Here is a 14,405-nt window from a genome sequence, read left to right on the forward strand (position 1 = left end):
TGAAACATCAAGAAAGGTTTTAAAAATCAGGACAGACTGTGCTCAAACACTATACTGTAACTGCACAAGTGCATTAAATTTCATGAACGGACCAACTAATTTCAAGAACTAACTGCAGCAAGTTGTTGGCCTTCCTTGAGGTTTACTGCACTACCTACTGGTCAAACCTATGGTTCGTTATGTTGATGTCATGGCAACTATTGACAACAAAGACAACCTAACATGTCTACTCAGTAACATCAAGCTGTGATATCAATGACCATTCTTTGTTCATACAACAGGAAAGTACTTTGCATAATAACTGTATTAAACTCAATACAAGACATACTTAGGGTGCTTTTACACTAGATCTGGTTCTGGTCTCCTGCTCAGGATCAGATCCTGTGCTCGATATCAAGGATGTAGTATAAATGCAGATCACATCCGCGTCTGATCCTCAGATTTAGATCTTGTCAAAGGGAGGATCAGATCCCAAGCAGGAGATCAAGCTTGTAGTGTAACTACTCTAAGGTCAACTGTCTTGTCTCTGCTTGAAAAGAACTCAAGTCTTCTTTTTCTTTTTCCTTCCCGTATTGCATGCATTGTTCCAATTCTTGTGCAGAATAAGATTCATTTCAACATTCCTAGCCTACGAACGTCCATCTTGATGTTGGAGTCGAGATGAAAATGCTCTCTCTGCAGTTAAACACAGCACTGTAAAATATGCCTATTTGATTGTAGGCCTATACAATATAACCCGACAGTCTATGTATTATGAATACACAACCTATTTGTGTTTGTTTTAACGTTTATTTTCATTTTTACACATTTAGTGCTCAAACTCATAAGCTGCTCTTTCACAATATTTCTGGATGCCTTTTCCGCTTAAGCACTAGCCATGCACAGGGAGGATCAGAGTATGAGCTATTAGTGTAAATGCGCCTGAATCAGGCATGTTATTGTTCACAGATAATCTCCTGATAGATCAGTAGATCAGATTCGGGTCTGGTGTAAAAGCACCTTGAGAAAGATATTACTCAAAAACGTACATGAGGCTTCCACGTTAACATCACTCCATTCATACAAATTGAACTTTAACTCACAGCTGCGGATGCGTGTCAATAGTAAGTAAACCAAAGGTAAATGTGTGTTGACAAACACGTTGATTATCAGCCAGATATGTAACCTTCATCCTTCTTTCACAATCAAAAGGATTTATGTCAGCAGAATTTACATCAAAAATTGGCGGGCAACAAAATTTCAATATTGCATCAGCAATTTTTTGGTCTCCCAGGTTTGTTTGAACAATGATAAATATAGACTCTTTAATGCCATCAAACATTTCCATTAACAAAGTCAGATGAAAAGCATGGCATTTTATTTGAAGGAAATAATCTGCTGAAAAGAAGCTAAAATCTGTTGCAACAAAGAATGATTTGGAATGCCTGCCTCAAACTTCTCCATCATAAAGATACTACAGAGCCCCAGTAATTAGTCTTAATCCAAACTGAGGTGTATCCCATATTCCTACAAGTGTGATATCTTAAAGCTATCATCTTGCAAGTATTGCTACCCATCACACACTTTTCATAGATAGTGTCAACTGCTGAGTTTCTAGAAGTTGCCTACTGCTCAAAACGTTAAAGAATGATAAAGATTCAAAATAGTTTTAAATTAATTTCGCAGTATTATGAATAGTTCAGTTTTTCGATAAGAAATACTTAGTTTTCAAATCTATTTTGCATCTTCTTTTCTTATATGTTCCATATTTATAATACTTAACCACTAAAACTTGATGCATTTTGGATTATTGGCAGAGACTATTCTACAGTGCAATGTATGATATTTTAATATAGTACTTGCTCACACATCAATGATAAGTTATTCTTGGTAGAATGCTGTGAATGAGATGCTCTGAAGGAAACAGAGCATTTAGAAGCTATTGGAAAGTTCATGAATGTTACACCACGCAAATGTTTGTGTTACTGTACCTCAGGCAGCAAGGGGATGTGGGGTACATTGACAGCACACACAGTACACAATACCTTAAGAGGTGACTCACAATAAACAATTGATAGGACCTTGTAAGTCATGTTTACTGTGTAAAGATTGTAACTAAGTAAACATTTATCACGATGATTTATCGGGACAGAAAATTGTCTTGTTACCTCCTCTGTCATGCAGTTATCCGATACTCATGCTGCACTGTGTAAAACAGTACTTACAAAGAACGTATTTAACTGTGACACTGCATACAGTAGTAGAATTGAAGCAATGAAACCTCCTCAGAGGTTGCAGGATGGAGAGGTGGGGGAAGGAGGAGGGAGAGACCAAATTTGATAAGGGGCACAGCACATGCACCCTAGATGGGCACAAAATATCTATGCCTTTCCCCCAGAAATATTGCTCTATTTGCAGACAAAAGACCAAATCCTACAATGTCAGTTAATAACTATATAGCTATTAGAGAACCACTTGACTTTAACCACATACATATGTGGCAGTTTAGTGTAGCACAATAAACTGCCTTGCAGATTGATTTTATAACACAAAGATTCGTTCTAACTGTACATTTGTTTATACCTACAGTAGGTTAGCATGTGTCAAGCAATAGTCCCTAGATACAGACCACATTTCAATTAATTACTTGAGGTCTCTCTTCTCCATGAATCCTGAAACATTACCTTTAACTATATCTCTGGCAGCTTTGTTGTACACTTCTTCTTGTGTAATGGTTGGAGGTAACACACTGTCATATACATATGTCCTATTCTGTAATGAGAAAAAGAAGGAAAATCAAGATTCCATGATATATAATACAACAAGTATTAAAAGAAGAAATGATGGAAATTAAGCAATATTAAGTGCTGTTCTTTAAAAGAGACAGGTAAGTCAAACTGAAAGATGCCAACAACGTGATTGTATCATGAATGATATGGATCTTTAAAGACAAATGATTTGTTCAATACAATCCGTTTACTTTCCAAGTTATTGTAAAAGCCTGTGACTTATGATGACGAATCACACTTACAACACCAGTACTTGCATCAGTTCATGCTTTCTTAATACATCTTCAGAATTTGCCATTAGCTTATTGTACATCTAAAAGTCATCTACAATAATAAATGCTGAACTTTTCAGTTTTTCTGCTTTGATGAGATTGGTATATTGAGTGTGATCACTTTGTAGTATATTGAAGGTTATTAGTTTGCAAACAGATATGAGTAAATATGTAATGGTTAGTTGTGCACAAGCAGAATTGCTAAATGAATTGAGTACACCTTTTATCACAGTAAACTTGTTACATAATGCATACTGATAAATGTTTTAATGTATTCAATCTCTCTCAGATATCATAACGTAAATGCAATCATGTAACTCCTTTCGTTTATATACATTCAATTCTCAAAATAAGTCATATTTTGTACTTCACAAACTGTGAAGCAACAGGATGTAAAAAATCTGAAACCTTTCTTAGGCCTCTTCGGCATGAGTCATCAGCTGTTACTTTTGCTCATAAATATTCACGTCTTACAGAGCTGCAGCAACATACGCACAGCTACAGTAGAATTTCAGCCATGCAATAACACTGCAGCGACTGGGCACTGCTCAACATAAGAAGGTTGCTTGGTATTAGTCATAATTATGTAGACAACCAAAGGATGATGATAAGATAGCGTGCGGAGGAAGAAGATACTGCAAATGCCAAGTGCAAAATAAGAGATGAAACGATCAGATACAGAGCCTGTGCGTGTGATGATAACAGGTTTAGGAAAGATACAGACATCTTAAACTGTGAGAGTTGGAGGGTCTTAAGAAACATACCTTCAATCTTATTTGCACTGGATAATTAATGTGCAACAGATTTTTACAGAAAAATTGGATTCAAATGCCTGTCCTATTGTTGTAAAAAGGGAAACTACTGTAGAGTAGATGTGCAAAAGGGTCAAGCAATATAATGGTTTAACTTATCTTGACAGCCAGAGTACTACATACTCAGTGAAATGACCTAATGTGCATTGTGGCTGACCATTACTTGCTATATATGCAGTATATATTCTGTACAATAGATTTTGATTTCACAGTCATATCAATATACTTGTTATCTATCAAGATTGGTTGGACCAAGCGAAAAGATGTTCTTCATTTCACAGCTTTCACAGTTCTTATTATCTAGATGGTTAATACAATCCTTCATTCTTAGAAGTCTACAGGTATATACAAGATTATACAATTAATGACAGCAACTGTTTTGACCCACACAAAGTAAATAGAAGAGATTATAAGTAAGCAAGTTATTTTATGAAATGCAGTCCTGACTTGATTTACAGAGAGAATACAAAAAAGATGACAATTGACAGGAACTGCAAATAACTCATTTTTGTCATTGATGAGGTCACTTAATTATTATTATTATTATTATTTAATGGAGCATAAGAGGCAGGGAGAGGGGGAGGGGATGGGTACAACTGGTAAGATGTGAAGAGTAAGCCTGGCTGATGTTCTGCATGTGCACCCATATTACTATAGTCATGACTTCTAACTGAGCAACAGAAACTATTTGTATATTCTGAGGAGTTTGATCATAATCATTGAAACTTTTGACCAGAAAACTACAAGGACAGAAATATTGGAGCAATTTATCAAAGCCCTGCTGAACATATTGTACACCAAAGCTAATTGTGCTGATCATCCATATTTATAGACAAATTTCTCATTTTTTTAAACTGAAAAATTTTGAAAAGATATCAGCCAAGCTTTACATGCATTTGTATTGTAATACAAAACTGTTACACGAAGGTAGTCAGGTACAGAGCATACATGTGCTACCAAGTACACCCCATTGCTTCAGTAGTCAGGTATATAGTGTGCTACCAAGTACACCCCATTGCTACAGTAGTCAGGTATATAGTGTGCTACCAAGCACACCCTATTGCTACAGTAGTCAGGTATATAGTGTGCTACAAGGCACACCCCATTGCTACAGTAGTCAGGTATATAGTGTGCTACCAAGCACACCGTATTGCTTCAGTAGTCAGGTACAGGGTGTGTGCTACCAAGCACACCCCATTGCTACAGTAGTCAGGTATATAGTGTGCTACCAAGCACACCCTATTGCTACAGTAGTCAGGTATATAGTGTGCTACAAGGCACACCCTATTGCTGCAGTGTCAGGTATTTAGTGTGCTACCAAGCACACCGTATTGCTTCAGTAGTCAGGTACATAGTGTGTGCTACCAAGCATGCCCCATTGCTACAGTACATCTAAATACTGATGTACACTTACAAGTGATATTGTGAGTGCCAAAGTCAAGTCTTCTCCAACCCACATCTGACATCACAGTCTACTACTAAGCAATAACTACTACATTCTGTAGCCTTAGTTATGTCAAATATGTACCACATATATGCGTGTACCTTTATGCTCCAACACTATGAAGTAATAGTATACATTTCATATCAACAAGAAAGAGGGAACTTAGGGAAGAGTCATTTTTCTTTTTGCTTTCTTGGTCAGCCAGACTTCAGGCCGAGATATTTTACATCATACAGTACGAGGTGCCATTTGGTTCTCTTTTACTTTACAGTCATTAAATACCCTTTGCACAATTTTATCTTAAGGGAGGGGAGAGGGAAGGTTGATTGTTTATTTCCAAGTGGTAATTTTGCTCTGGCTACATACACAAAACAGTTTATGAGTGCAATTGAAGGTGCCCAACAAAGTTGTCTGAGCTAGCAATCTAAGCAAATTGTTTAGACTGCCCAGTAGAAATTCCTCTTGGTTCAAACCAGACAGTTGATTTCAGATTTAGTGTGCCTTCATAAAACTCAACTACAGTACTGTACTATTAAAATGCACTGGTATAGAGTTGTGTTTAGTGTTTAGCATTTGCACAGTGTGGAAGTAGAGTTTGGAGTTATCCTTACCAGCCTACTGCTTAGGCTTCAGTGATTTAGTTCCCCACTAGGCTTTGTTGGAGAAAAACACTGAGTCAGTTATTCACAAGATTGAACTTTAAACCAGGTATATACAAAAGCAGATCCAGTCAGACACATTGATCAACTATTGACCTGTATTAACGTTCACAGTTTAGCTGGTAACTTGACTAGGTCTTTATGAACTTCTGGTTGGTATACAAGACACTGGCTCAGCAATTCACTTACAATGATATTTATTTGATGAATCTTGGTATCCAAGCAACTGGTTTTGTAACTTTACAACAGACTATGGCCTACAGTATGTATGAAAGATATTAAAGAATGGCTAAGTTGTCTGTAATATCGTTGAAATGTCTAGATGTGTACATGTATGTTGTATGATGGTGGTTCTTTTATTCAGGCATTTCTTTGCTGAGGGCACAGAGTCTAAGGCACCAATCTTCTACTTTGACAATCTATGCCACCATTAAGGATAAGCCTAATTTTAACCAACTTTCACTGTCTCTAGATGAAGCACATTGTCCAAGTAAGCTACAGTATTGCATTCCAATATTTACAGTAGTTAAGCACAGTCTACCATTAACCTGCCTGTATTTAGAACAAGATATAACTGCACCAGGACAATATTCTTGAACTTGTTTTGGATATCAAACAATGCAAGTGTTGTTCACAATTGATAATTCAGATGTAATTAAGTATTCGGTTCCATTCCATTCATTTTTATTGCTTGGATACAATTGTAAGATTTATATGCTAATCACGGCTCAAACTGACCAACGCTTCAGATATATGATGTGCAATGGATGGCCCATCTTCAAAAATACACGGACTTAAATTCCTATGTGAAAATGTGTACAAATGATAGTGCTGTATGCAAGTGATTTACTGTTCATGGTACTCAAACAAAAGTTAGTGAAACAAAGACATCTATCAATAGAGCGTCCTCATGGCACCTACACAGTATATATATAATATGTTATTACTTCCTGGTAGAACATGTTTCATGTAGTCAACTACAAAGGATTACCATCTGCTGTGACAATGTGTCTGTTGTGATGAGTCTGGTCAACACTAGTAACTTCACAACTAAAACCAGTATGAGGATCATTTACAACAAAATACAGGAAACCAATACCTGTGTTAAATCGATTCACCGCTTTCCGGTGCAGCACAATATCTTTGGTTCCTGAGCAACAATAACAATGTCGCTGTTTGCACTGTCATGAAAGGCAGAAAGTCTACTACATGTATCTGAATTGATGTTGCCAGGTCAGCCCAAGCAGGTCATGGTACAACTTCCATTCATGAAAGTAATTGTATTTAGACAGGTCTTTGTGTAGATCAGTAACCTTGCACACTTACTTTTAAGTCTAACGCTATTCTATACTGCATCTTAATGGTAATGTTATACAAATATTACAATGGTCCTTTTTAGTAAAAAATTGAAAAACTATGTTCTATCCACCACCACCCCCCCTTCCTTTTTTCAATATTGTCTTATATTTTTCTATATGTGATGTGCATGCCTTACTTAATGTCACCCCTGATAAATATGTCATGAATTTGTAAACATAAATTAATCATTGAGAAACTGCTTATTTCCCCTAAAAATTTAATGTTTTGTTTTCAACATATCACTGAAAGTGTTATCCTATAGATTCATGGCTAGGGTTACATGAACACAGATTTACAAACAACACAAAAAGAAATGATGTTTTAGTTTGTATTTCAATGATGTTTAAATACTTAACACATAAAAACTTAAAATCTAATACACAACATTAACAGTGTCATCCTTGACAGACTCTACAACACACCATTAACATTGTTAGCAACACAACAAGACTGAGTTCCAATGCAAAGGCCAACTTAATTATGCAGCTGAGTCACTCCCACATAAGTAATATAGTCTGCAGAGATGCACTACACAGTCATATGCAAAAATTTATTGCAGAGCATCACAGCTTTCCTGGAAACAAATTTCATCAGTTAGTATATCCTTGATGGGCTCTAGTAATTCAATTGCCACAATTCAGTGACTTTGTCATTATGCAACTTGAGGTAAAGGAACCTTGAGGTGTTCACAGGATTGCTGGTATTATGCAAGGGGTAAAGGAACCTTGAGGTGTTCACAGGATTGCTGGTATTATGCAAGGGGTAAAGGAACCTTGGTGTTCACAGGATTGCTGGTATTATGCAAGGGGTAAAGGAACCTTGAGGTGTTCACAGGATTGCTGGTATAATGCAAGGGGTAAAGGAACCTTGAGGTGTTCACAGGATTGCTGGTATTATGCAACCTGGGGTAAAGGAACCTTGAGGTGTTCACAGGATTGCTGGTATAATGCAAGGGGTAAAGGAACCTTGAGGTGTTCACAGGCTTGCTGGTATTATGCATCCTAGGTTAAAGGAACCTTGAGGTGTTCACAGGATTGCTGGTATTATGCAAGGGGTAAAGGAACCTTGAGGTGTTCACAGGATTGCTGGTATAATGCAAGGGGTAAAGGAACCTTGAGGTGTTCACAGGATTGCTGGTATTATGCAAGGGGTAAAGGAACCTTGAGGTGTTCACAAGATTGCTGGTATTATGCAACCTGGGATAAAGGGACCTTGAGGTGTTCACAGGATTGCTGGTATTATGCAAGGGGTAAAGGAACCTTGAGGTGTTCACAGGATTGCTGGTTTAAGAGATGTTTTGAAATGCTGATGCTGATACATCACAGTGTGTAAACAAATCCCTAATCACTAAACTTCAGAATGTCCAACGCACCTCTGCTCGCATCATTGTCAAGCGTAAGAAGTATGACTCTATCACATCGGAACTCATTGCTCTTCACTGGCTTCCTATACAACAGCGCATTAAATTCAAAGTTCTTCTTCTTGTGTACAAAGCTCACCATAAACAGTCGCCATCCTACATATCTGACTTACTACAGCTGCAAGCACCACGCAGACAGCTTAGATCATATATATCTTCTCCTCACTTTATCGTGCCCAGAACCCGTGCTGTGTCATTTGCAGATCGCTCATTCTCCTGCTATGGACCAAAAGAGTGGAACACTCTTCCAAATCACATCAAGGATGCTCAGACTATTCATATTTTCAAGAAACTGCTCAAATGTTATCTTTTTCAAGAAGTGTATTGTAATTAATTTCATGTAACTGTCTTGAGCGCCTTTGAACAACTTTTGTTGATTTTGGCGCTATATAAATATTTTCTGATTGATTGATTGATTGATTGATTGTAACAAGTTTATACAGTAAAATCTACTGTAAATTGCAAAACAAGGCCTTGTTACCATCATATGGAAAAAATAGTCTTTAACATCTGTCAGCACAATGCTTGGAGTTTGAATATATTAAACCAGCTTGTTTCAAGCATACAGTACCAGAGCCTCCAGAGGAAACCAAATCATTTTGGAAGGAGAAATAAACTATCAACACAGCTTAGAATAAGCTATCTAAGTGGAAGTAGAGGAAGCATTATTTACATCTGAATGTGATAAGTTTGCTACCTTAAAAATTCTTGAGGCCTGAAGATTTAGCTGAACTTTAGGATTAATATGTACAGTAGGCCTAAGCTAGCTCCACCTTGGGATCCTGAATGTAGTGTATTTGGTACTTTCAAAAGCACTGGTTAATATAATCTGTGCTTAGTTTGTAAAATGTTGCAATATATAACAATATGATGTATGCAGAGTTGTATACATAGTCTGATCAGTCTCTTTACTGTATGGTTAAAGGAGTATCTGTTGTTGCGGCCTGATATGACTTACCCCAAGAGAAACCGTCTCCCCGTTTGAGATCTTGGTGCAGATATTGGATCCTGATGCCACCTCACTTTGGTTCATTGGCCGAATACGACAGACCACTTTAATATTGCACTCCGAAGGATCAATCGGTTGATCAGTCATCTTGAATTCTTGTGTTGCAGTTTAGAGCAAATCCAATGTTGAGAATATCTACAGTACTGTGTGAATACTGAAGTATTGACAGATAAGACTGCAAATGGAAAGACAAGAAAATCTTGTTTCATATAATCCAACAGACTGGTTCACATTTCATTGCATAGCTAGATACAGTATAGTTGTTGAGTAAAATAAACCTGCCCAAAGTTGCTCTGAGTCTGATGAAATGCTCATTTCAATCTCCTGATACTTGTTTGGACAATTTAAACAGTACAAACAAGGCCTGAGTAAGAACAAACTCTAGTACAAAGACAAATTGAGATCAGTAAAGTGAAAAAAAGTTACTTAATAATTTACAAGTCATGGGTAAAACTGTGTGAAACTATTCTCAATGACATGTTTGCTTACCAAAGGGGGAAAATGTGACATGGGTTTCTTGAGTCAGCCACATCTAGTTCAATATTGACATTGACAACACAATTTCCCAACCTATCACAGTTATTCATGAGCTACAAATATCTGGAATCCAACTTTCTAAAAGTTTCAGCAAGTACATTTGACCAAAGCAGCATTAATGGTGAAACTTAAGTGCTTAGCTAATAGGTGCATTCAATAAAAGTTAAGACAAATCAAACAAGAGCTAATTAGTACTTACAAGATCTAAGGCAATTATTCCTACAAACCAAGGAATATAGGTGAATATTAACATGATTCCACAATTGATATAATAATACAGTCTATGATTAGACTTGCTACTCAAGGGAATTAGATTGTCAGATTGCGATGATATCAACTTTGTTCAGACTTTCAGCTGGGCCTGTGCCCCCTCCCCCACCCTTCCCCCAACCTCTTTGGTTCATAATTCCTCTTCGTTCACCATGCAAAAAACCCATATGCTCAATAATTACTGTATAGTACTGTACTGTAGTCATTTCCACTTTGTAAAGGTTCTCTGGGTGTCCCAGATGACCAAATTTCTGTCCGACAACCAAATCAACATTGAAAGTCATCCTGGCCAGATCAGTTGTTTACATCAAATTCTAATTGCATGCAACTATTTAAATACATTGGAGATCGATAATGAAATAAATAAAATGGTGGTACTGTAGGCCTATAATCCACCTGAAGGGGAGTTTTACTGGCAAAAAGCAAGTGTTCCATTACCAAACCTACACATCTCATATGGTTGTTCTTTGTTATTTTTGCTACATTTTTTGGGACAACCATATTTGCTGTTCTATCAACCACATACTGTAATAAGACCTGACAGTGTACTGTACTTGACATGAGGTATAGTACAGCAGTAAATCAATAAATTCCTCACATGTGACCACAAGAAGGAACACAGGGATATACTTCTAATGCCCAACTACTGTATGAAAGAATACAGTAGGGGTAAATAGTAATGAGAACAATGTGTCATATCCAAGTACTGACATTGCACCAGTGATGTTCCATGCTATGATATCCTAGCATTCCTTATATCTATATCATTAGAATGCTAACAGACTGACTGAAGGTCTGGTTAAAAGTAATTGTGAAGCTGAATATTCTGGCAAGAAGGACATAAGAAGGCAATACAGCTAGCTGCTTTTAAAAGTCAGTCACATTGAAACTACAAAAAATGATGCACACAACAACAAACATGGGGGAAAGCCCCCTGTAACTACAGAGCCACAAAAATCATGCTGTTGGTTAGACGGGGACACTATCCACCCCTTTACCGCCCCACCCTTCACAACCCCCTTCTAATTCAGAGGGTTACTATATAGTCTGTAGGGAAACAACACATACAATGGCAGAATGGCCAAAACTGTTAGAGAGCAATGTGCATATTACTGTATGGTACTGTACATTGATATATTGAAACAGGAATTATAGATAAGAGAAAACCGAATTCTCAGTTATTTCAATGCAAGACTAGAACTGTTTATGTAATTAAGTTAAGATGGGCCCCATTGTCCTGTTAGATTGAGAAATATGTACATGTAACTAGTTTGTTCCTTCCTTCCTTTGTTTTTAGCCCCTACAAAGTCTAAGGTCAACTCCAGATCTGAACAGGTATGCCGGAATGACATACAGTGCTGTATTGGATGATGATTGATTTGACTAACCAGTACATGGCAAACTCCATTACTGTCACTTAGAAATACATCAGCAGAATTGCTTGGAAAATAGACAGGGCTCAACATTATTGCTTGTTATTTTGCTTTTTAATTTTTCAGAATAATGAGACTATGAGGTAGTATTTAATCCTTCCAAATCACAATATGGCTGCAATGACTCCATCATGAGAAGGTCTTCACCTGTGGGCAGCTGTACTGACTCAGTTCACTTTTACAGGAATAGACTGTGAATGCACGGCACTCGCACCACTCAATCTTGTGGTGTCAATATCAACAAATTCTCCCACCTATCCCCCTTCATATCTGCCACCATTTTTATCCCTCATCATATCCTTCATATGGTTCATACTGTTCACCCATTTGCATTTTTCTCCTCCATACATATCTCCTCTTGGTCTCCTTGCTTCCTATCACTCTCTAACCACAATTGCTAACTCAGTCTCTAGTATTTATTCTTTTCTGCAGACATTATCCTCAGTCTATTTTCTGCAGCACATTCATTTTCAGGTTCCTTTCTTGTGTGGATTTGTGCTAAAATGAAAAGGCACCGGACTTGCAGGTTTGAGCCCTGGCCAGATCATTGCTTTGCATGCTAAGACAAGGCACTTAAGCTCCACTGCGTCTCTTCACTCATGTGTAGGAACGGGCACCTGTGAGGTAACTTGTAATAATGTTGCTTTTATATTTTCCTCACAAGTCTCATTGCCCATCGTTCTGTTCTTCTAATTCACTTCCAGAATTGATCAATGCACACTTTACATCCTAGGAAGCGGATATGTAGGCTAGGTCTCATGTTACTAGGTTACACTACAGGTAGACGTAACATTAAACTAAGTTAAAAATAAAAACTGGATTGCAACACTTACCCACAACGCACAAGACAAACACAAAGTACCAACAGGTGACAAGGAGGATTTTGATCCAGTATTGATATAGGGTTAACTTGAACAGGCTAAGTTAAGGCTAAGAGTAAGACAAAGGTTATTGTTCATAATGGTAACGTTTGGAAACTGTGGTCTACGCATTAGCCTACGAAGGTTAGGCTTAACTAGGCCTAGCCTAGGCCTGTTACACTTACAAGTTACAGTGACCTTTTACTCTACTCGCCCTAAATGCATTTCTTGTTCTTAGAAGGCTACTAATACCAACGTTTGCGGCAATTCAAATTTTGAAAAAGTGCAAAGAGTAATATGTGTCAATCGGACTGAAACTTGTTCATATTACTCAAGTGGTGTATTCGCTTACCTTTAAAGATTTGGTCTCAATGTGATCAAGTATTGGTAGGGAGTAGGCTACTGGATGCTAACGACGTTAGGTGATTCCAACACAGGAGTGTGGACTGCATAACACAGTGACTGCAGTGTTACAGCAAATAAATTCAATGAAGCTGGGCGCACCGGCTGATCAAAAAACATTCATGATAACAGTCCAGTGCGCAAAAATCGCTCCGATACGTAAAAATAATTATTCCATTTCTACTTCGGACCCATAGGCCAGTTCTGACGAAGTTATTTTATGATTTCCTGTGCAGTAAACGACGGATGAAAATTTTCTCTGATATTTCTGTCACGTCTGCACTGTCTATGCTTCTGTGCCCGAATAGTCTGGTAATTAACATGTTCAGCGACCTTTGACACACGATCAATAAGTTTCGCTGGTCTCGAATCGCCAGCCATTTTTAATGATAGTTTATTGTCTGTAGGAAATCGACAGTTTTAAGCATAAACTTCGAATAACAATCAAGTTCTAATTTGTTTTTTCTCCTCTCCGTTTCAATGATAATGTTTGATGATACAAATTAACTGATATCAGCCAACGTTTTCCCTCCAGAATCCCACAGATAGAATTTTAGGAGGGGTGGGAAGCGGGATGTTGTCCTCAGCGATTGCACGGGGGGGGGGGGGGGGGTGGGTTGGAATAATATGCTATATCGCTTCAACATAAATCATTGTGTTACCAGTCCACTAGAATTATGGGTAATTTGCCACATGAACAGAAAAACAAAGGCATTAGTGATTATGTTTGAATCACGTGCCATTTCTTATTTATTTTATTTACAAATGTCAAATATGAAAGAAAGCATGAATGATGTATTATAATAACATTGTCATAATGTACAGTGCTGTTCTAAAAGGACCACCTTTACGAGATCTTAACGATTCCTGCTGAGACGGGAGAATGTGTTAGACCAAATTGATCAAGAAAGGTTTTAACGTTCTAAATGCTTGGGAACTTATTTGACAGTCAATCGTTACGTACCACGCTCGTCAAAGGACATCCTTCTCAAGGTTTCTTTCACACGCCGCAAATGTTTAGCTGGTCGCTCTTTCAGCGTCGCTGGCCCTAGACTTTGGAACGCTCTCCCAGTCGACACAAGAAATTCGAAGACCATCAGAACTTTTAAAGCTGCTTTAAAGACTAATTTAGTTAAGAAATCGTTTTTATAATTGTTTTG

The 14,405-nt window shown here is 37.6% G+C and overlaps 1 protein-coding gene across 1 annotated transcript in view; it reads right to left on the bottom strand.

Annotated features, from left to right (window-relative positions):
• The window catches only part of LOC139958337 (kinesin heavy chain-like), a 44,733-nt gene extending 31,170 nt beyond the window's left edge, over window positions 1-13,563 (bottom strand). The window contains exons 1-3 of the mRNA XM_071955324.1: window positions 13,196-13,563; window positions 9,693-9,918; window positions 2,664-2,751 (exon numbers count right to left, since the gene is read on the bottom strand). Of these exons, the coding sequence (XP_071811425.1) occupies window positions 2,664-2,751; window positions 9,693-9,830 (226 nt within the window). The 5' untranslated portion in view covers window positions 9,831-9,918; window positions 13,196-13,563. The remainder of the gene's footprint in view (window positions 1-2,663; window positions 2,752-9,692; window positions 9,919-13,195) is intronic.
• Between the last annotated feature and the right edge of the window lie 842 nt (window positions 13,564-14,405).

Source organism: Apostichopus japonicus, chromosome 18, assembly GCF_037975245.1.
Source record: "Apostichopus japonicus isolate 1M-3 chromosome 18, ASM3797524v1, whole genome shotgun sequence".
Lineage (NCBI taxonomy): Eukaryota > Metazoa > Echinodermata > Holothuroidea > Aspidochirotida > Stichopodidae > Apostichopus > Apostichopus japonicus.